The sequence below is a fragment of the Megalobrama amblycephala genome, linkage group LG7 (genome assembly GCF_018812025.1).
Source record: "Megalobrama amblycephala isolate DHTTF-2021 linkage group LG7, ASM1881202v1, whole genome shotgun sequence".
In the NCBI taxonomy this organism is placed as follows: domain Eukaryota; kingdom Metazoa; phylum Chordata; class Actinopteri; order Cypriniformes; family Xenocyprididae; genus Megalobrama; species Megalobrama amblycephala.
Genome location: NC_063050.1, coordinates 1,009,680 through 1,033,947, shown reverse-complemented (window position 1 = coordinate 1,033,947; position 24,268 = coordinate 1,009,680). Strand labels below are relative to the sequence as shown.

Here is a 24,268-nt window from a genome sequence, read left to right as displayed (position 1 = left end):
TCATTTGCATGATAGGCTACGTTTTACATAATATATACATTATTGATCTAAAGGGGATAGTAAGGGGGATGGTGTTTTTACAGAGAGGATGTTTTTGTCATTTTTTTCAACAAGGGGATTACCATCCCCCCTTAAAATCGAGCCTTGCTTATAGTTCTATTCATAAAAATACATTTTTAATCCATCCAGTTAGGCGTATATTCTTCCATTAATGCCCATCTGATTTAACTTTATCATGCAGTAACTCCTTCCTTTACATGTTGTTTACACTTTTGATGTCAAATATACTGCTATCATTATTTCTTTATTTGTCAGTATTTTTCTTATTTCTGTTTCCAAAGGTATAATAGGTCCAGTGTTCCCCCACCACATCTAAAATCCATTTCGATACTCAAGAGAAAAAAATATTTTCTTCAAATAGCCTAATACATTTACCGATTTAGCCTACTGTCATCCTTTACATTAATTTGCATTAACAAGCATTCAGAGTTATTGACCTCAAAGGATTGTTTGGATTCATGGTTTCCTTATAGGAATTATTACAGCTTCTTTTAAGCTATTCGGCAATGTTCCCTCATTCCAAATCTTACTGAAAAATTATTAAAAAAAAAAATAAAAAAAAACTTTTAAACGATTCCTCCCGGTGTTTTAACATATAACTTACTTAATCATAATCTGGAACTGACGTTTTAATTGACTTAAATGCTCTCTTTATGTCAAGAAGATTTTTTCCAGTCCTTCTGCTTCAGAACATAAGAGCGTGTGACGCGATTTCCATTTGACTTATTTGATCTTTTTTGTTTGCCGTAGTAGGAGCTGTAACGTAATTCAGGTCCCGCCCAATCTCAAAGGCCGTGCTTCAATACATGCAACGCCCTCACATTTTCGCGCACTTAAAAATGCTGATATATAAACACACTGAATAGACTTTCGTCTGAGCGACGCATTCGCCATTTTACTTTAGCCTATTATGTGTATATATAAATCAGGATTAAACAAGGGCACGAGTCTGTCGTGACAAAGTTTTGAGACGAAGCCACAGACGCTGTAAATATGCTCAAATAATTTGGCGGTTAGCAGGAAGTTGCGACGATCTTAAATATAAGTAAACATTTTATTCAGTGTATCTTTTGAGTCGGTCTCATTCAGACCAAGAGTTATAACGATTACTATGGTGTGAATTGGTTATCATTGATAGCTTGCAAAGTGTTCGTCCAACTGATCGCTGAGTTATTTGTCGTATGATCCTGAAGCGCTTAGCACCCTATTATGCGAGATGTCTAAACTACAGAAGACAAACGGTAAATACTTATGGTGGTGCCTCCTGTGCCTCGAATTCAGACCGGATACCGTTACCAAAAACATCAAACATCTAAATCTGGGAATGTAAGTCATGCTATCTTTTTTCGCTCATAACTGAATAGCCTCTTTAGTAGCTCGTAATCGTATGGCTTTTACAATGCAGTAATGCAATGTATGTCATATGCTTACAGTTTACGTTACAATTTTTTTTTAGTTTTTTTTTTTTTAGTTACACTGATCCAGATGTGCATTTTTGAATACGGCCAAAAATCTTACACCATATAAGATACACGCTGCATGTAACGTTATATGTACGAAATTCGGTACACACATAGGGTGCGTCTCAATCAACTCCCCTAGTTCTGTAGTATGGACACTGATCAGGGAGTCGTCCATTTTAATGGCTTTCTCAATAACAAAATTTTCGCTCCCCAAAAAGTCCCACAATGCACCATGAAAACTAGTGTTTTTTTAAATTACAAACCAATATTTAATTATGTCAGCATAAACATACATCGCTAACTGTAATGAACATCTAGCTAACAATTTATTTACCACTGAAATGTTGCACGTATAACAAGCAAGTGATTTTCATAATGTACTTTAAATAAATTTTAAAAATTTTATATAATAAATATACCAGTTCAGCTGTTGTTCATAAATACCAGTTGTGATGTTGTACAATAAGGACGTTGTCCTGTCAACAGAAATAATCATTAGTGTCCCAATGTGTATTGAGCCAGGATCCTTACTGTCCTTACCAGTGCTCGAATTTGTGTACACTATATGCTTTAAGTCCTAGGATGCTAGGGAGCTGATTAAGCCGAACAATGTCTGCTCCGCCCAACAGAAATTTTGGGTTTTGTGAAAAACGCTTTTAATACTCCTCTGGTTTGTCCAATAGAAAAAAAGTAGTAACATGTAAAAACAGAAATGAATAAAAAAAAATAAAAATAAATGTTATCGTTTTGACCCATGCAACCTTGTTTTCTAATAAATAAGGTTATGCCACCAATATTTTTAAGATACCAGTGAAGTTTCACAATTCTCAATTCCAATTTTGATACCACAGCAAAAACTTTTCCTGGGTCAAAAATGGTCTTCGATGGTGGTGGATGAACTGCCATCCACTCACACATTACAAAGTATCCTACAGTGCCATGTGAACTGCGAGCACAGTACCGACAATAAATCAAAAATCATTTTGATCGTTAAAGTCGAAACTGAAGAAGAAACTGTTGATAATATTAACTTATCCTATTTATTCATGAAAAAAATAAATAAATAAATAAATAAAAAAAATCACTGTCAGGACAGATCATAAATAATTTCTGAACAGTGCTTATGCTGCGTTCCAGGTTTTTGAGCCTGTAAGTCACGACTTTAAATCATGACTCACGACTTTGTAGCGTTCCAGGAAAGTCACGCCAAACTGCGTAAAAGTGAAAACAAACCAACATGGCGGAACGTACGGGGCTTATGCTCATTAACAATTATTTCTATTGCCAAAGCTGCGTACCCCTTGCTTATTTGAGGGAAACAGAGGAGGAAAACGGTGCATAAGGCAAGAGAAGCTGTTATACCCTTTTATTTTACATTATTTTACCGTGCACTTGCATAAACGCCGCATCCGTAGGGGCTGCCATTGTTGTTTCGTGAGCTATGTGATGTCAGAACCCGTAACTGGGAGTACATTTATCTAGTACGAGTTCATGGGTGGGAAGTCACGGGTTTGACTGCTGTTCCAGTGCACTTTCACTGGTAGATGGTTGGAAAAACACGGGTTACGTGTTGCGTGGAACGCGGCATTAGAACAATTGTTTATTGAGTTATGTAGAAAGTCCCTGAGTGACTGATTTGAAAAGTTAGTAATAAAATGAACACAAGTAACACATTACATAGAAAAAGTGGCAGGTCTGTTATTTTGCATTTACATTCCCAAGACTTAATGCATATCTCATTTGACATATCAGATTTTGTTCTGTCCATTGCTATAGTTATCACTGTCAATAATATTCAGCCAGAAAATTCAATTCCAGATATTTTGCAATGTGGATTTAGCAGCATGAAAAATATACAAAGTTATGCAAAGATCGCTGCCATTATAATCACTGAAGCTGTCAATTACAACGCGAGGTACACAATCCCATTAAAATCATTGAAGCTGTCTGGACAAAAACTGTGTTGAACGGATTACGACTTATAAAATGCATCTGAATGGCCATTGCGTTCATGCAGTTAACACAGGAGTAGGCAAGTTCAGTCCTAGAGAGCTTCTGTCCTGCAGAGTTTAGCTCCAACCCTGAAAAAAAAAAAAACCTCAGCTGCCTATAGCCTTAGTAATCGTGAAGGGCTTGATTAGCTTGTTCAGGTGTGTTTGATTAAGGTTGGAGCTAAACTCAGCAGGACAGCGGCTCTCTAGGACCGAACTTGCCTACTCCTGGGTTAACAGATATGTCTGTGACTGGCCTCAAAGCTCAACGCTGCAAAAACATATTGTAAATATAAACCTTTGACACTCTTCATGGAGGCCTTACACAAACACTCACGGGAGCGTTTTAAAGCAGCCAGCTATAGGGGCTTTTGCACCGGAGGAACCCTTTCATAGTTTCTAGAACTATTGGCTGAAGTACCCGGATTTTGCCATGTTCGCACCGCAGGAACTAGGAACGATTTTAGTTCTAGGAACTCCTTTTGAGGGAACTAAATTAGCTTCTACTTCAGAGTAGGGTCTAAACCAGCACTATAGGAACTATCAGTGACGTAAGTGTATGTTGATTGGTCAAACGCATGTTAAACACGGGCACTCGGCATGTTTAAAAAGCCGTGTAAACATATTTACTTCACGAACATGGAAAACGGCAATAACGGCATATACCTGTTGTTCTTTTCTCTGCCTCAATAATATGTAATTCTGAAAGTTGTCATAGGAGATTTTGTCTCTTAGCCCCACTTTTTTTGCTCTTTCCGTTGCATAAATTATGCGTTTACATTTCATCTCCTTTATCACGAAACCCACGACACACAACAAACACGGCTCCGATCACGGCATCCTCCATCCACAGGTTTTAAGTGTTTGTAAATGCTGCACACATGTTTGCAGTACCGTATAGAATTTTGGGAGTAGTGTACATTTACTGTAGACTGATAAAATGAAAATGAAAATATACAAATACTATTTTAAATGACTTCTGTTTCAAAATAAATAAAGCAGTATTTTATTTCGTTGTAACTGGTAACTCTGGAATTGGAACGAAAAAATATAGCCTGTGTTTTTGCTCAGAATGAACCAATTCATTTTAATTCCTGATTTCAGAAAAGCAAAAATAGCCTACCTTATTGTTTGAGTATAGGTTTAAAAAATGACACTAGAAATGTTATAATTAACTAAATAAATCTTGAAAGACATAATGGAATGTCTTCTAAGTCGATAATGGCAAAGAAAAGAGAGAGAAACACGACTTTTAAATATTATATTCAAGACACATTGCTATGGCATCAAAATGCATTTATCATTCTTCTTAGAATCAGTCACCATAAGAATGTCTACCTTCACCATGAACCTAAAACTTGGGTTCGTTTACATTTTCTTCAAAAGTTTTCCTTACAAAATTAATTTCAAACATAAATTCGATAAGAACACAGTATAAATTATTAGCAACACCCAACATAACATTATGTAAATAAAACCACCTGTGTTGTTGGCGGGGATTTTACTTGCCAATCGTTAAGTGTGTTGTGTAGTGGACTGACTCAGTCATTAGATTTTCTCTGACTGTCATAGACTACAATCTGCTGCAGTCTTTATACATGTTGAGTCCAGGCTTAGAATGTTTCAGCTAGTCGTTAAGTGTGTCCCTAGTTTAAATCTAGCACAAGAACAGAACAGAGCGGGTTTACCCACTATGACATGGAAGAAAGCACAGAAACGCAGAAGGTGAATTCAGGGCAGGATAAGGGTAAATCAAAATCTGTGGTTTGGGAATATTTTGGACACAGGAGAGATATGTATCCCAGAGCCAGGTAATTTGCAAGATCTGTAAAACTATCGTTGCGGCAAAACAGTGTAGGGTCCATTTACACAACATGTTTTTGGAGTTAAAACAGCAGAATGCCATGAGTAGTTTATGTAAATTAACAATGTTTACTTATTCTCTATGTTATCTGAACCGAGAAATTCATGTTTATTTGTCAGCAAAAGTCTTTTGTATGGAGTCTTTTTTCCGCCATTGAATAAAAAATGTTCGACTTTTTATATCTCGCAATTCTGACTTTGTGAGTTTTATATCTCGCAATTGTGAGTTAAGTCTGAATTGTGAAATATAAACTTGCATTCTGAGGAAAAAAAGGCAGTCTTTTTTTTTTTTTTCAGAATTTGACCTTATATCTCACAAATTGTGAGTTTATATTCTCACAATTCTGAGAAAAGTCATCCATCTATATCTGCCAGATATAAACTCGCAATTGTGAGGGGGAAAAAAGGCAGAAATGTGAGGGGGAAAAGTCAGAATTACAAGGAAAAAGAGGATTATATTAACGGAACAGTTATTGTACAGTTTTTTTTTTTTTTTTTGTTTGTTTGTTTTTTCCCTCCGTTTGGCCTAAAATACCTATGCCTGAGGTCAGATTTTCCGTTGTAGCATTCTCTCTGTATTTACAATTCTTTGCAGCCTATAGCAACTGCCTACAACGCGCTGGATCCTTCACTAGAAACCGAAAAATAACTCGCTCCTGCTAAACATTTACTCTATGAATTCTTGCACCTTTCCACCAAACAAAATGGATTGCCGTTCCCCTGGTCGCATGAAGAATTTTGACTTTAAGCAATGAAACAGAAAGTACTTTTTGAGAGGCTAGGGATGCTCTAACACACTATGGTGTGAGGGCCTGATCAATGCTGCTTGCTTGCTTTAATTTTATTTATTTATTTATTTGAAGGAACATGTTTGATAAGCCGAACAAAGAGGCCTTCTACATTGTCATCCGCTTTTTATTTGATAAACTGAATCCCACTCGTGCCCAAGACGTCTTCAGGTAGCACTATACAGTACTTTTTTAATTTTACAATCCTCATATGTTGTTATTTGAATTGCTGATTCAAAAATCTTATTGTCTGTATCTATACAGGCTTTGCTGGCCAATTTGGGATCATAAACGTGATGCTGAGTTTCGCAAGGTGGCTTTTGCATGGCTCCAGGAGATAGCGGTATGTGCATTTTGTGTTTTACATGAAATGTACATGTGCATGTTGCATTGCTAAAGAAAGTTTAGGGAAAAACTGTCAGATTACATATTCATGTGTTTTACTATTTCACTATTTTACTGAATACTTTTATTGTAGTCTTTATGCACCTTTACTGGTTTTTAATTTTTTCTTTTTTTCTTTTTTAATTCAATATTTAGAATGAGGAAGGTAATACTTTTCCTAAGGTAGCTGCATCACATTTGCTCTCTGCTTTTGGACCAAGATTCATCAACTTGATGCTCCACTTATCCAAATATGTCATGCTGAAAACACTGAAGACATTGACCACAGGTATGCCATTATTTTTAGGGACCAGAAATTCAGTTCAATGAACATTTATATGTATAGCGCTTTTCACAATATATATTGTTTCAGAGCAACGTTACAGAAAAAGCTTGTTTACATTACAATTTGTGATCTGATATCAGAGGTGACTGTATGTCAGAAATGTACATATACAAAAAAACAAAAAAACAAATTGCAGCACCTTATTCAATTCAGTTTATTTGTATAGTGCTTTTCACAATATATATAATTTCAAAGCAGCTTTACAAAAAAAGCATGTGTCTACATAACCGTTTAGAGTGATCTGTTAGTAGAGGTGACTGTGTCCATTTCAGAAATGTACAGTTCAAGATGATGGAAACCATGCAGTTAGCTAGCGTGAATTCATTTTAGGCAGAAACAATGAGCTTGTTAAAGTAATTATTACAAGTTGTGATCAAAATGATTACAATATAGAAATTTTGGCAGTTGTGCATGTTGAATCAACTTGGCGTCATCTGAGGTCCTTGTAGGGGTCAGCGTCATCTCTTCACAGGTATTGGGTCATCTGAAGTCTGTGCAGAGATAAAACAGAAAAGCAAATGGAAGATAATTAGCATAGCTGCTCTACATAATGATTCAAGCAAAAAATATGTATTTGTATATGTATAATATGTATTAAATATGTGCATCTGATATAACTGGAGTGCAAGGTTATGAGATTTGTTATGTGAATGCTTGGCTAAAGAGATGTTTTTAATCTATATTTATTCTGATAGAAAGTCTTGGAGCCCCGAACATTATCAGAAAGGCTATTCCAGAGTTTAGGAGCCAGATGAGAGAATGCTCTCCCTCCTTTAGTGGACTTGGGGGCTGTTTACACGACACCGTTTTGGTGGTCTGAAAATGCAAACTTTTGAAAACAGGTTTCAAAGTGCAAGCTTTTGAAAACGATACCATTGTCATCTCCGTGTAAACTGCAAAAACGCGAATCTGTGAAAACGGTGTCATGCACATGCGTATTACGTGTTTAGTCTGTCCATAGTCTGGATAGTTTTGATAACGTTGTCACCTGTACAAAGAAAAAACTTCCCCAGTTTTTAGTACATTTTTGTCATAGGTACTACTAAAAGTCCAGAGTTGAGTGACCTTCAAGAGCATGATGGATTGTAGGGCTGTAATAAATATTATAATATACAGGAAAAATATACAAGAGCTAAACCATTTAGGGCAGTTGTATTCAAATAGTGGATCGATAATTAAGCCATTTTTACCGTTTCTACTAGTAGCGGGAAGTTTGGATCATTTTACTGATTTGAATCTTTAAATCTCATTCAGCAAAATGAACAAATCTTTTTTTAAGTCATTTTGTTCATTTCAGCAGAATATAATTAAAATGTTACTTGTTAAATTCCCCAACACATATTATTTATGCAAACGTTTATCACATTTGGAATAAAAAATAAACTGTAGGCTAATGCAGTCATTAATTAATTGCTTAGCAGGGTCTTCAGGCTATGCAGTCTGTTAGTTCACCTCACCTCCCGATCCCAGTCGTTCTTTCTTTTGTCACCTCACATTTATCACGTCTGTTCCCCAGAAAGATTAATTCACCTCTCGTGTCTTCGGGTTTGAGTCATTAGTTCCATTGTCAGTGTCTGAACTGGGCAGTGACAGTCTCATAGGCATGCAGTACCGGTGTTGTGCCTAATTTCGACTCCCTGCCAAATTATTACCCCCATCGTTGAAGTCGCTATCTGATTGCCTAATCCTAACCCCACCCCTAATCCTAACCCCTCCCCCACACCTAATCTTTAACCTACCAATACTAGGGGGGTAATAATTTGGCAGGGGTAGGAATTCGGCACAACACCAGAAACAGAAATGATTAGTTCACCTCTTGAGTCTTCAGGTTCAAGTCATTCGTTCATCCCGTCAGCCCCATAGGCTGAATGCAGAAACAGAAATTATTAGTTCATCTCTTAAGTCTTTGGGTCTGAGTCTTTCGTTCTTTTGTCATGACTGAAATTTTTCAAAGATGTCTTTTTTTTTTTTTCTTTTTCTTTTTTTTGTAGAATTTTAGACATAAATGGAAGATTTGAAATGGGTCTGTGATTTACCAATTCATTTGGATCTAGTTGAGGTTTCTTAATAAGAGACTTAAAGGGATAGTTCACCCAAAAATTTTAATTATTCCATGATTTACTCACCCTCAAGCCACCCTAGATGTATATGACTCTCTTCTTTCAGACTAACGCAATCCGAAATATATTTAAAAATCCTTAGTCCTCCAAGGTTTATAATGGTTCTTAATGGTTGGCCAAATTCTGAAGACAGAAAAAATGCATCCATCCATTAGAAAAAATGAATCCATACGATTCCCGAGGGTTAAAGGCCTTTTGAAGTGAAGGGATGCATTTTTGTAAGAAAAATATCCATATTTAAAACTTTATATATTCAAACAACTAGCTTCTGGCGAAAGACCGCACACAGAATGTGCAAGTTGACTTCTGCCAAATGAGTAATCCTCTGACGCAATGTATGATGCATGTAGGAGTATCATAAGCTTAGACTCTCACGGTTCAAACAAATACGGCTGGACAACAAACTAAAGCTCCTCTTCTTCTATTATATCGAAATCCTCCTACGTTTCTCTTTAAAATTTCTCATTCCTCTGTGCCTCCGTGTACATCATTGCGTCATTGCGTCAGGTCAAAGGTTGCTCTTCCGCCCAAATTGATGTGCGCAGTATGCATACGGTCGGCCACTGGAAGCTTGTTATTTGAATTTATAAAGTTTTAAATATGGATATTTTCTTACAAAAACGCATCCTTTCGCTTTATTAACCCTCCTGAGTCGTATGGATTCATTTTTTTTTATTTTTTATGAATGGATGCATTTTTTCTGTCTTCAGAATTTGGCCTACCATTCACAACCGTTATAAACCTTGGAGGACTAAGGATATTTTTAATATCTTGGATTGTGTTCGTCTGAAAGAGAATAGTCATATACACCTAGGATGGCACCTAGACATAGAGACGAGTCAATAATATTGAGAAGAGGCTCTTCTGCTACAGGTAACAACTCTTTGAAGAATTTAGTGGGAACTGCGTTTAAGAAACTTGTTGATTTAGATGCATTGATAAGTTTATTTAGACCTTCGTGTCCTATATTTGTAATGCACTGTAATCGTTCTGTAAGGGCGGTAGTAGAGGCTGACTCATAAAACGCCACCAAAGGTTGTACATTTACAATTGTGTTTCTGATCATTTCAATTTTCTCTGTGAAGAAATTAATAAAGTCATTATTACTGAACTGTGATGGAATATTCAGTTCAGGAGATGTCTGTTTATTTGTTAGTCTACCGACTATATTAGTCAAGTCAAGTCAATTTTATTGTCACATCACCACAGCACATGTGCCTTCGAGAGTGAAATTCTTGGGAGCATGCTCCAGAAAATTACAGAAACAGTTAACATATAACCATACAGACTTCAACAGGTAAAAATGTGCAATATGCACATACATATAGTCAGTACACACAGTGTACTATTAGACATACTTACAGTTAGCACTACACTACACTATACATACATACAGTTAACACTACACATTATACACTATACACAGAATGCACACCTTCTACATTATGTAGAGATATATACGCATAAAAATATGCTGAAGTGCAACAGATTGTACGTGAACTGAAGTGCAACAGATTGTACGTGAACTGAAGTGCAACAGATTGTACGTGAACTGGATACAGAAATGTCAAGGATGTGCATCGGATGGTATCCTGTGGTAACAGGTAGATTATTGTATTAAATGCAGTGTGTATGTATAGTCCAGTGTTAAACTGTTAAAGTGCGGTGTGCGGCATACCATATTGTGGGAGTATGCTGTAGGGTGTATTAGTTTTGACTGTTCATTAGTCTGATAGCCTGAGGGGAAAAAGCTATCCCTAAGTTGGCTAGTGCGGGATCGGATGTTACGGAGACATCTTCCTGAGGGCAGCAGAGAGAGCAGTCTGTGGGACGGGTGGTTGGAGTCACTGATGATTCTCCGGGCTATCCTTATTCACCGCCTGGTGTAGATGTCCTGGAGGGAGGGAAGCTCACCACCAATAATGTGGCTGGCAGTTCGCACGACCCTTTTCAGAGCTTTACGGTTGCCAGCGGTGCTGTTTCCGAACCAGGCAGTGATGCAGCCCGTCAGGATGCTCTCTATAGTGCAAATGTAGAATGATCTGAGGATGCTGGGGCTCATTCCAAACTTTCTCAGCCGTCTCAGGAATAAGGCGTTGATGTGCCTCCTTCAGCACTGCGTCAGTGTGTGTAGACCAGGTGAGATCCTCACTGATGTTAACGCAGAGGAACTTAAAGCTGCTTACCCGCTCCACAGGTGTCTTGTCGATGGTGATGGGTTTGTGTTCTCTGCTCTGTCTCCTGAAATCCACCACCAGCTCCATGGTCTGGTCGATGTTGAGTGAGAGGTGGTTCTCCTGACACCATTTAGTCAGAGTGCTCACCTCCTTTCTGTAGGCCGTCTCATCCTTGTCAGTGATCAGGCCTATCACCGTTGTGTCGTTGGCGAATTTGACGATGACGTTGTAGCTGTGTGTGGCTGTACAGTCATGTGTGTACAGGGAGTACAGGAGTGGGCTGAGGACACAGCCCTGAGGAGCACCAGTGTTGAGGGTCAGCGGGGATGATGTATTGTTGCCCATTCTGACCACCTGACATCTGCCTGTCAGGAAGTCCAGGATCCAGCTGCACAGAGATCTATTTAGTCCCAGAGTCTGTAGCTTCGCAACAAGTGTGGCACTATGGTGTTAAATGCTGAGCTGTAGTCCACAAACAGCATTCTCACATAGGTTGTTCTTACTTTCCAGGTGGGAGAGAGCAGTGTGTAGGGTCAAAGCAATAGTGTCATCTGTAGAACGGTTGCTACGATATGCAAATTGTAGCGGATCCAATGAGGAAGGCAGCACAGAGCAGATGTAATCTCTGATGAGTCTCTCAAAACAGTTGCTGAAGATGGGTGTGAGAGCAACGGGCCTTTAAGCATGCGATTATGTTTTTCTTTGGTATGGGCACAAAGGTGGATTTTTTTTTTTTTTTTTTTTTTTTTTGAAGCACGAGGGAACCACAGACAGACAGAGGGAGAGGTTGAAAATGTCTGTGAAAACACCGGCTAGTTGGAATGCGCATGCTTGGAGCACACTGCCTGGGATGCTATCAGGACCCACAGCCTTGCAGATAGTTACCCATCGGTAGGATCTGGATATTTCCGCGACGGAGATGGCGAGTGCACTCGCATCTCCTTCAGCAGCTGCTGGAGTGCTCTCTGTGTGGGCGGTGTTGTGAGCCTCGAAACGAGCGTAAAGTTATTAAGCTCATCCGGTAGAGAGGCGGCAATGTTCACAGTAGCTGGCTTTGATGGATTTGCTGAGATTGTAACTGGCTTGTTTGCGATCATCAGCGTTCCTGGATTTAAAAGCGGATGTTCACGCTGACAAGGCTGCTCGAACATCGCTATCAATCCACGGTTTTTGGTTAGGGTAGATACGGATTGTTTTTGTTGGCACTACATCTTCTACACACTTCCTGATGAAACACGTTACAGTTTCTGAGTACGCCTCTATGTCGTCATCAGACGCTGCCCGGAACATGTCCCAGTCCATGTGATCGAAACGGTCCTGTAGTATAGCGTCTGATTGGTTCGACCAGCATTAAATTGTCCTGAGGACGGGTGCTTCCCGTTTCAGTTTCTGCCTATAAGCAGGCAGGAGCAGAATGGAAGAGTGATCTGATTTGCCGAAAGGTGGACGGGGGAGAGATTTGTAGGCGTCCCGAAAAGGAGAGTAACAGTGGTCTAGTGCAGGATCACCACGCGTGTTGATGGTGATGTGTTGAAAGCATTTTGGAGCTATTTCTGAAGTTAGCTTTGTTAAAGTCCCCCGTAACAATAAACGCTGCATCTGGGTATGCGGTTTCCTGCTCACTTATATTCCCATACAGTTCCTTGAGTGCCTGGTCTGTGTTGGCTTGAGGAGGAATATAAACGGCTGTGATTATGACTGCTGTAAATTCCCTCGGTAGCCAGAATGGTCGACACAGAAGCATATGAAATTCCAGATCAGGGGAGCAGAAGGATTTAATAGAGTGTAGGTTCCTTTCATCACACCACGAGTTGTTGATAAAGAAAGAAACACCCCCACCTCTGCTTTTCTCTGTGAGCTCTTTCGTTCTGTCCGAGCGGTGCACGGAGAACCCCGTAAGCTCAATGGCTGAGTCTGGAACCACTGCAGACATCCAGGTTTCTGTACGGCAAATAATGCAGTAGTCTTTTGTTCCTCGCGGGTATGAGATGCGTGCCCGCAGTTCACAGTTGTTGTTTTGGTTATTTTCTATGAGTTTGTGGAAATGCTCGGCCCTGGCTGCTTTTAGACCCTTTTTATAGCGGGTCATGCTGTTTTTCCACTAGGGTTGGGGCGATAGACGATGCCATCGTCTGACATCGACAGACATCACGATGCTGAGCCGGTATCGTGACCACCCCCCACCCCAAACCTGCCCGGAAAAAAAAACATCTTAAAGGGGACCTATTATGTCCCTTTTTAAGAGATGTAAAAGAAGTCTCTGACATCTCCAGAGTGTGTATGTGAAGTTTTAGCTCAAAATACCCCACAGATAATAGAGAGTATGCATTGACGTCACTTTCCCACCGGAAAGTGCTCCCTCAGCTGGAATGAGTGGCAAAAGACTGCTGCATTACTGGATTTAATAGGGGAAACTGCAAAAAACGTGAGTAAAACAAATGATTTCATCTGGATATTGACATACAGCCAGGAATCGTGTTTCCTGACATTTATATGTGCCTGATTTCGACGCCGGGGAAATGCATAAAGCAAATCTGCCTGTGAATGCTTTATATCAGTGGTTCCCAACCTTTTTAGGGGACTGTACCCCCAAAACACTTTATCCTTCCTGAAGTACCCCCACAAGCGCATGTGATCGGTGTGATTTTTAGATTTGGTGTAAATTTTAGGTTTGCACAGTGTAACATCTAATTTACCTGTAAATAATAATATTTTTACTTCCTATAATAACTCATACTTGTCTTCGTTCAATATTTGTATGACTTTTATTTTCACATCTTCACATGTCCAGACCAATTATACAAAAACAAAGATCACATTTTATATACATAGTAGCAGCCTACTCTAAATATGTTTAGACCTGTGTATGACACAAAAGGACTCACCAATTAATGAGAAACTTGACCCTGTCTCTCACTCATAAGCTTGGTCAGTCTTGGGGGCAGTGTGGCAATAGCAGCTATCAGGCTTTTCTCCAAGTCGAGTCTGTTCCTGTGCTTGGACTTGATTACGGCCATGGATGAAAATGTCACTTCACATAAATATGTAGATCCAAATGGCAGGAGTTCATTCAGTGCATGTTTCCCCAAATCAGGATATTCCTTCTCCACATCACACCAGAACTGTGACAGGTTTGTTTCTGAGTACCTCATCTTCAGTCCACGGTCTGAGGACACATCCAGCAGATTTTCCTGTAGTCTGGTTGGAATGTTGTTATCTGTACTTTCAGTCATGAAAGGATTACGGACCCAGTCAAGTTTGGCAGACTTGCTTTCAATTTCAGGGAAGTAGTGGTTGAACTCACTGTTGAGTCTGGATAAATGTGTGCTTACTAGTTGCACTATAGGAGCTCTGTCAACATCACCTGCAGAAAGGTAGCTGTTGAGCTGCTGGAAACAACTTGTCCCCATCTTCACATTTACTCTCCCACAGTTTGATCTTCTTCATGAATCCACACACTTTATCATACATGTTTAGGATGTGTGTGTCTTTACCCTGCAAAGTTAAATTCAGGTTGTTCAGTTTGCTAAAAAAATCAGTGAGATATGCAAGGCGGGCTACCCAGTCTGTGTTCTCCAACATAACAACATGGGGATGTGAGTGTTCTGCCAGAAAAGCTCTTACTTCGTTGCGCAGCTCCAAAAGCCTCTGTAGTGCTTTCCCTTTCGCTAACCAACGTACGTCGGTGTGAAGAAGTAGCTGTTGGTGCTCAGCGCCACTGTCATGACAGAGCCTTTCAAACAGTCTGTGATTCAGAGGCCGCGATTCGACAAAGTTTATCTCTTTCACTGCGTCATTCAAAACTTCATGTAACTCGGGACTCATTCTCTTACTGGCCAGTGCCTCTCTGTGGATGATGCAGTGATTCCACTGAACGTCGGGGTTTACTTTCTTAATCAGCGCTATTAATCCTTTCACCCTCCCAGTCATTGATGCAGCACCATCCGTGCACACATGAATACAGGACTTCCAATCCAGATTGTGCTCTGAGAAAAAGGTGTCGATAACGTGAAACACATCTTTACCGGTAGTGCTCCCCGTTAGCTTCTTGCAGAATAGAATGTGCTCGTTAATTTCAGAAATGTCTCTGTATCGCACAAACGCAATAAGCTGGGCTTCCCCGCTAACATCTGTTGATTCGTCCAACTGCAGCGTGAATGAACCAGACAGTTTTAACTTTTCCACTACTTGATCGACAATATCAACGGCCATGTCATCAATCCTCCGGCACACTGTGTTATTGGACAGTGGTACCGTTTTCAGTGCATCAGCTGCTTTCTTATCAATCATTGTTTCTGCAAGAATTACAGCAGCAGGCAAAATTAGCTCCTCAGCAACAGTAAATGGCTTTTTGGATTTAGCCACAAGTAGCGACACAGCATATGAAGCCTCCAATGCTTTGGTTGACACTGCAGTCGCTTTTTTTTATTTTTCTTGACTTCCCTTAAATTCCGATAGTTTTCTTTGAAAAAACTCTGCTGTCTTACCGACACAGGAAAGATGCTTGGTATTTAGGTGTCGTTGTAAATGGGCTGGTTTCATGCTATTATTAGAGAGCACATCCCCGCAGAGGAAACACAGCGGCTGAGGCGGTTCAGTAGATGTGGACGTAAAACCGAAAACGACATACTGTTCATGAAATTGACGGTACTTTGACTTATCAGCTTTCTTTCTTTTTTCCATTGGTTCACTTGAGCTGCCGCTAGCACTGCTGCTGTTTGGAGCGGCGCATTTTTTTAGCCATTGATCCATAGCTAGCTAGTGTTTTCTGTTTTACTCAAAGCCTGTTGCTATGGTTACACTACCGCCCGGCAGCGCGCGCGCGGCCACAGACAAGCGAGCTGAGAATCAGTTGGGGGGAAGGACAGGGTGACTTAACTGAATGGTTTCCATATTATAACATGATTATTATAATGTTTTGAGAATCATCCCACGTACCCCCTGGGGACTGCTCACGTACCCCTAGGGGTACACGTACCCCCGGTTGGGAAACACTGCTTTATATAACTACAGTATATGTTTAAACTGACAGGACCTAAAACACGTTGTAATGATAAAATTTCATTGTATTATGGTCAAACTTTGCAGTTGATCAGAGAATCACGTGCGTTTTGAACCATGGTGTCTGGTCCATATGGATTAACGATCCTTATACTAGATATCTCACATCCTGCGACGTGACATATATCATGGAGCCCTACTGCAAATCCACATTTCTCTGCCTGGAGTCCAGTTGTTTCTGTGAATTGCAACGATCCATTTGCTTCTTTTTTTCTGTAGTTTTCGGCAATCTATAAAAATATACCTCAGATTTTGTGTCATCTATTTTCAGTCAATCGCAAAGCTCTTTCCCGTTTTGGATGTGTTTTGTGTGTTTTTCGCGGCATTCACGCTGAAAATCAATGCTACCACTAAAATTGCCACTTTTGAGGGTAGATCAAAAACACGCCGTTTTGGTGTGTGCCCCTTTAAAATTGCTGCTCCCAGCCTAAGAAGGCAGAGCTAAAAGAGCTGATGCTCTGAACTTCAGGGACAGAACAATCTCATGCATGCACTAATAATGTAAGAAGCTCTCCATAGCGATGTTCAGTTTGAACTAGAGCCTTAAAATTATGTGTACAGAGCCAGAGAATATATGCTGCATGGAGATACAGGTATAGTTCAGTTTAATTGCAGTTATAACTCATGTTGTCATCTTGCTTTTATCCACTATTAGTAACTTACAGGCCTGTTGTAGCAGACCCCGAATGACCCGAATAACGGCCAAATTTTTACTGATGAACTTTATAAAGTTTATTGTACATCACCAAAACATGAAGCATACGTTTTTACTCCAGAAAATCACCATAAGAGCTGAATAAAACAGTACAAGTACGCATTAAAGTCTTTTATCTATGAACTCTCTCTCCCTTGTATTATCATCAACATACACAGCAAATTACACAAAACACTCATTACAACTAACAGTGAACAAATATATACAGACCCTATGCCTTTTCAGGGGTGCTTAATTAACTGGAAAACTTTATAGCCGATAGACTGTAATAAAGTGCACGCTCTTCCTTTCTGCTAAATTGCTTCTCCCTTTTCTGTTAAATCTCCTACAATCAATGCTTTATCGACATTGACCAGTAGGTGGTTCCTCTTTCTTGACCAATCATATTCAATATGTTAAAGTAAATAATACACTTTCTGATGTCAAATTTATTAGTACTGGTGCCCCTCAAAGTTGTTTATTCTCCCATTCTGTTTACTCTATATACAAATGATTGCTTTAGTACAGTGGTTCCCAAACTTTTTAGAGTGGAGTACACCCTGAGGCATTTAAAATTCTTCTGCGTACCCCCTCTCTTTCACTTCCACTTTTTCCATAAGAGACAATATTTGCTACCTTAAATGTATTTCCCAGTGCATTTTTACCTTTATAAATACCTTTTATAAAATAAATTGTTTTAAATAATAATAATAAATGTTAAATGGAGAAATATGCAATGATGGTAAAAACTAAGTGATACTTTTAAATATGAAATGAAAACCACCAGTAGGTGGCAGTAAGTCAGTGTGTTAATGAGTGAGTCATCGAGTCATTCATTCATTCATTCATTCATTCATTCATTCAGTAAAAAAGCAAGTGGCTGTATTTATGAATGGGTCATTGAATCAGTGACTCTCACGATTCGTTCAAATGTTATGTATTTATGCCATTTTGCCTGCTAGAAATACATGCTCGGTTTTAATGTTATTTTAAAGAAATGTAGAATATGAATGGCAAAACTCAGCTTTTTGTTTGTGTACCCCCTCTGTCACCTCACTTACCCCCAGGAGTACGTGTTCCCCAGTTTGGGAACCACTGCTTTAGTAGAATTAAGAATAACTATATTATCAATTACTCTGACACTGTTTGTTAGGGAAAAAAAAAAAAAACAGGACATATCAGAGTATCAGTCTGAAGTTGAGAATTTTGTGCAGTGGTAATGTAAATCATCTTATTATAAATACAGAAAAAACTAAGGAAATGGTAGTGGACCCAAAAAGATTAGGTGATTACAGCCCAGTAATCATTTGTGACAATATCATTGAGCAGGTGGATACCTAATAAGTATCTAAGGGTGATCATTGATTGTTCATTTACTTGGAAAGCCCACATTTATTATCGCTGTTCAAGGTTCCAACAAAGATTGTATTTTCTGAAAGGTGTAAATCAGAGGATTATGCAGTTATTTTAAGCAGTTTTAGGTATTTTGTTAAATTATGGGATACCAAGGTATGGCAATCTTTCAGTCCAATCAAAATGACATCTTGCATGTCTTATTAACTTTTTCTTATATCTGTAAGCATAACATTTAGCACAAGTACTTCAAATGAATTAAACCTGTGTCCTGTTTTCTGAGTAATATTAAGATGTAGAGATTTATGGTCTTATATATTTACAAACCTGATTCCAAAAAAGTTGGGACACTGTACAAATTGTGAATAAAAAAGGAATGCAATAATTTACAAATCTTATAAACTTATATTTTATTCACAATAGAATATAGATAACATATCAAATATTGAAAGTGAGACATTTTGAAATGTCATGCCAAATATTGGCTCATTTTGGATTTCATGAGAGCTACACCTTCCAAAAAAGTTGGGACAGGTAGCAATAAGAGGCCGGAAAAGTTAAATGTACATATAAGGAACAGCTGGAGGACCAATTTGCAACTTATTAGGTCAATTGGCAACATGATTGGGTATAAAAAGAGCCTCTCAGAGTGGCAGTGTCTCTCAGAAGTCAAGATGGGCAGAGGATCACCAATTCCCCCAATGCTGTGGTGAAAAACAGTGGAGCAATATCAGAAAGGAGTTTCAAAGAAAAATTGCAAAGAGTTTGAAGTTATCATCATCTACAGAGCATAATATCATCCAAAGATTCAGAGAATCTGGAACAATCTCTGTGCGTAAGGGTTAAGGCCGGAAAACCATACTGGATGCCTGTGATCGTCGGGCCCTTAGACGGCACTGCATCACATACAGGAATGCTACTGTAATGGAAATCACAACATGGGCTCAGGAATTACTTCCAGAAAACATTGTTGGTGAACACAATCCACCGTGCCATTCGCCGTTGCCGGCTAAAACTCTATAGGTCAAAAAAGAAGCCATATCTAAACATGATCCAGAAGCACAGGCGTTTTCTCTGGGCCAAGGCTCATTTAAAATGGACTGTGGCAAAGTGGAAAACTGTTCTGTGGTCAGACGAATCAAAATTTGAAGTTCTTTTTGGAAAACTGGGACACCATGTCATCCGGACTAAAGAGGACCAGGACAACCCAAGTTGTTATCAGCGCTCAGTTCAGAAGCCTGCATCTCTGATGGTATGGGGTTGCATGAGTGCGTGTGGCATGGGCAGCTTACACATCTGGAAAGGCACCATCAATGCTGAAAGGTATATCCAAGTTCTAGAACAACATATGCTCCCATGACAACATGACAATGCCAGACCACATACTGCATCAATTACAACATCATGGCTGCGTAGAAGAAGGATCCGGGTACTGAAATGGCCAGCCTGCAGTCCAGATCTTTCACCCATAGAAAACATTTGGCGCATCATAAAGAGGAAGATGCGGCAAAGAAGACCTAAGACAGCTGAGCAACTAGAAGCCTGTATTAGACAAGAATGGGGCAACATTCCTATTCCTAAACTTGAGCAACTTGTCTCCTCAGTCCCCAGACGTTTGCAGACTGTTATAAAAAGAAGAGGGGATGCCACACAGTGGTAAACATGGCCTTGTCCCAACTTTTTTGAGGTGTGTTGATGCCATAAAATTTAAAATCAACTTATTTTTCCCTTAAAATGATACATTTTATCAGTTTAAACATTTGATATGTCATCTATGTTGTATTCTGAATAAAATATTGAAATTTGAAACTTCCACATCATTGCATTCTGTTTTTATTCACAATTTGTACAGTGTCACAATTTGTACAACTTTTTTGGAATCGGGTTTGTATATTAATATTTAGTATTAATATTAATATTGAGTTTTTGGTCACACGTCACCTAAGGTGAAGAAAACCTGCATAAACCGAACAAGTCAGAATGCATGCAAGCTACAGCGACAATGGAGGCCTATATAGATGACAGATTGTGCGAAGAGGTTAGAAAGTACCCTCATTTGTACAACTCTAGCATGAAATAATACAAATATATTTACATCATGGGTTGTAACTCGTGGTGAGAGATTGCTCAAAACTCCGCATATGTTGAACACCTGTGTCAAGTAGTATATTTTGCAAGGCTTTGCATTTGACTGAAATTTGAGACTGAGACCGATTTTAGCCGCAGCTTCATTGTCTATTTATAAAGTAGGGCATTAGATTCTAGAGAGCATTTGATTGGACAGAAAATCTGATGAGAAGCTGCAGTGCAGTGTGATTATCATCAAAATTGTTGATCCATATTGGCGGAAGTGAGAGACTAAGTTTGGAATTCATATATCTCTTAAATACAAATTTTGTAGTTTTGGAGCACACTTGCTTATAGATAAGAGTAAGACTATATTTATACTAAAGCCAAAAAACTTAAAATCTCCTCTTACCGCTTTTAAAAGAGGATTCATGTGGTTCTTAAAAAAAAAATTGGTCAACATTATTCCAAAATATTGAAGGTGCTAAATTGCGATTTAGATTTTTGATATCTCAGATTGCCAGGCGATGGATTAAATTAATGACAAAAGTGCATTGTCTGAATTAGATCATGTTTAAGGTCATAGTGCCACCTGATGGCAGCAGGAATTGTGCATGAAAATGACTGTGCCATAGTCCTTATATTTACCCACATCTAAATTATATACCAATTATTTCTATATAAGACAAAAATATCAGACAACACAATATATACTGTTTTTCAGCATGTAAGTTATGGTGTGACCGCTAGATGGCTGTAGAGCTAATATATATTTATATATATATATATATATATATATATATATATATATATATATATATATATATATATATATATATATATATATATATATATATACACAGTAGGTGGACAACCAAAATGGGTATTACCGCTGCGCATACCGCCGCCGCAGGGCCGTTGCGTTAACTGAAATTCAGTCGCGTGTAAAAAACTACCGCCAAGTGGCGCAAAGGGACGGATTGGAAAGTGACTGTAATAGTGTTAATTTCGTCAGACGAGACGAGACGAAATATGTTCGTCAACGACCTTTTTTTTCATGACTAAGACGAGACGATGACAAGACTGCACCACTGTCCAAAAATGCTGACTAAGACTAAATTAACATGCATTATTGTTGACGAAAAAAGACGAGACGAAAATGTTTTGTATAAAATAAAAACTAAGATAAAATCTCTCTTCATTTTCGTCTACAATCGTCTCTGCTTTTTCATCAGCTGTTCAGAACGAGTTCGCGGCTTTGATACTGACAAAAAGTCAGAATGTGTCATCATAACTGACGGGAAACACTGCGGACAAAGAATTCACATTAAGCAGGTTATATATATTTTATGTTAACTTACTTATTTTGCCACATGCATGTGTGGGTCTTCACATCACGGGCGCGGAAAGTGGGGGTGCTGTAAATGCATGTTTGTTCATTAACATTTATTTGTAATAAACACTCTGAGTTGGCTATTTAAAAAGTTTTATTTTTATGTTAAATTATGTAAGGGATAATGCAGAGCGAGGCGGTTGTTATAGCTAATACAACCCCAACAGGCTGATTAGGCTGACTACCTACCAAATAATTCAATAATTTGACACAAAATGATGATTTAAAAATGAGTTTATTGATTTAAAAACGATTGTATTGCTTCCGCTAAACAAAATAGTGCGCTCCGTCTCTACGGTTAGAATCCTGTGTGTCCATGGCAACGATCTGTTTTTCATGGCAACGGTGTGTTATAGTTAGCAGCGGTCTGTTATCAAGAAATAAAATAGTGTGTGCGTAGAAAGAATTCGTCCATACACCGCTCAAAAAAAAAAAAAAAAAAAAAAAAAAAGCGCAAGTCCACGGTCTAGGCAGGCTTTTTGTGTTAAATTATATTTCCTGTCGCTGCGCAGGCTCTTTTATTGTACGTGACAGTTTATGTCCCGATGACCAGTCTTTGCATTACGATTAAAAGCAGTATCAATAAAGTAAAAAAAAAAAAGTGATGTGCAGTCAAGTTCGAGTGTATGCACTGTTTAAACGAGTGTTCTCAACTTCTCACTGATACTTTTGTGATTCACGGAGTTTTGACAAGTTTTATAGCCTTGATATTGTTTCTTATTCAAAAGTGGTGACAGAAAAAACTAAGCACCCCCAACCTGAAACCTCTTCCCACGCCCCTGTCACAATCACATCATAATCAAAATTAATAATTAGGCTTAAAAGCAAATGTATGTAAGGGAATCAAGTTTAACAATTACATGTAATATTGCTCCAAATATCAATAATGGTGTGTGCAATACCATGTATAACTTGCATTAAGTTGGTAATTTACTTTATACTTAACTATATATATATATATATATATATATATATATATATATATATATATATATATATATATATATATATATATATATATATATATATATATATATATATATATATATATATATATATTTGATCTTAGGCTTTTCATTAAGTTTCATTAAGTCATATTTATTTCCACTATAACACGTGTGTTCCTGATATTATTGCATTTAATGAGGCCTCGTTGTATTTATTCTTACAATAGCTTCTAGATGTGGTCAAGCAACCAGCCAGAAAAGAGGAGAGGCCATCTATGTCCGACTAAAAACCTTTGTAACTTAAGTTGTCAGTCAGAGTCTGTTGGGCCCCAGCTTTTGAATTGTGTTGGTTAAAATAAAATACTCTTCAGCACAGGTTAATCATTTGTGAATGTGTCTCCTAAATCATAAATTGAAAACCAAACACGTTTAACATTTGCATTCAACAAAAATCATTCAGCAAGTGTATTTTGTCAGGTAATTATGACATTTAACCAATGTTTGAGATATGTGAAACACTTTTTTTACTGAAATGTTTATCAGTAATAATCTCAGTAATAATGTGTTATTTTAAAAAAAGACTAAAATTTTTTGACTAAAACTAGACTAAAATTAAAAGACTTTTAGTCGACTAAAACTTGACTAAGATACCTTGAGTTTTCTTTTGACTAAAACTAGACTAAAATGACGAGACGTTTAGTTGACTAAAACTTGACTAACAAAAAAAGATATGTGAATGACTAAATATGACTAAAACTAACAAGGACATTTGCCACAAGACTAAGACTAAGACTAAATTAAAAATAGGTGACGAAATTAACACTAGACTGTAATAATAAAATGTCGGTTTGTAAACGGAAGTAAAACAACAATAACATTATAATATAACATTTTAACATCCTTAAAAACCATTAGAAAATTTAAAGTGAGAGTTAATTTCAAAACGTGGGATAGTCTTAGGCTACAGTCTATGCATCAAAAATGAAAAGAAAGACCTTTACACAAAGTCTTACTGCATGCTATTGTCATTAAACAGTCATTACTAGGCATATACTGTATATATAGCAAAAAAAAATCCTTCAAGTTCCATATGCGGAGCGAAATGAGAACGGTCCAGCATTAAGACCGCATTAAGAGCAATAATTCTTATTAACTGCTATTGTTCTTGATTTTTTTTTTTTTTTTTGTACTTGATTTTTTTATTGTTCTTGGTTTTTTTGGCTATTAGGCCTATGTGCTATGTAATGTTTAGTGATGTTGATATCGCAGACTAAAATACCGGCAGGAATAAATGTTTAGGCTAATTTACTCATTAAAGCAAAGGTGTTCATCAGTGATTGTACATCAAGAGCAATGACACGTTGTGTGCATTTTGTTTTGTGCTTTTACCAGAACGAAACGCTCGATTGTCTGTGTGAAAACTGCGCGTGTGCACGAGCGCCAAGAGAACTGATAACAGCAGCAACGAGCACTGGCCATGATTTCAGAAACAACATATTCCAGCTGATAGATCGCTTCTTATTTAACACAGACCTATATCTTATCGAATTGAGATATTTCT

The 24,268-nt window shown here is 38.1% G+C and overlaps 1 protein-coding gene across 1 annotated transcript in view; it reads left to right on the top strand.

Moving 5' to 3' along the window:
* The first annotated feature begins 865 nt into the window (after positions 1-865).
* The window catches only part of haus6 (HAUS augmin-like complex, subunit 6), a 47,785-nt gene continuing 24,382 nt past the window's right edge, over positions 866-24,268 (top strand). Inside the window, exons 1-4 of the mRNA XM_048194935.1 lie at positions 866-1,386; positions 6,241-6,336; positions 6,430-6,508; positions 6,706-6,838. Of these exons, the coding sequence (XP_048050892.1) occupies positions 1,277-1,386; positions 6,241-6,336; positions 6,430-6,508; positions 6,706-6,838 (418 nt within the window). The 5' untranslated portion in view covers positions 866-1,276. The remainder of the gene's footprint in view (positions 1,387-6,240; positions 6,337-6,429; positions 6,509-6,705; positions 6,839-24,268) is intronic.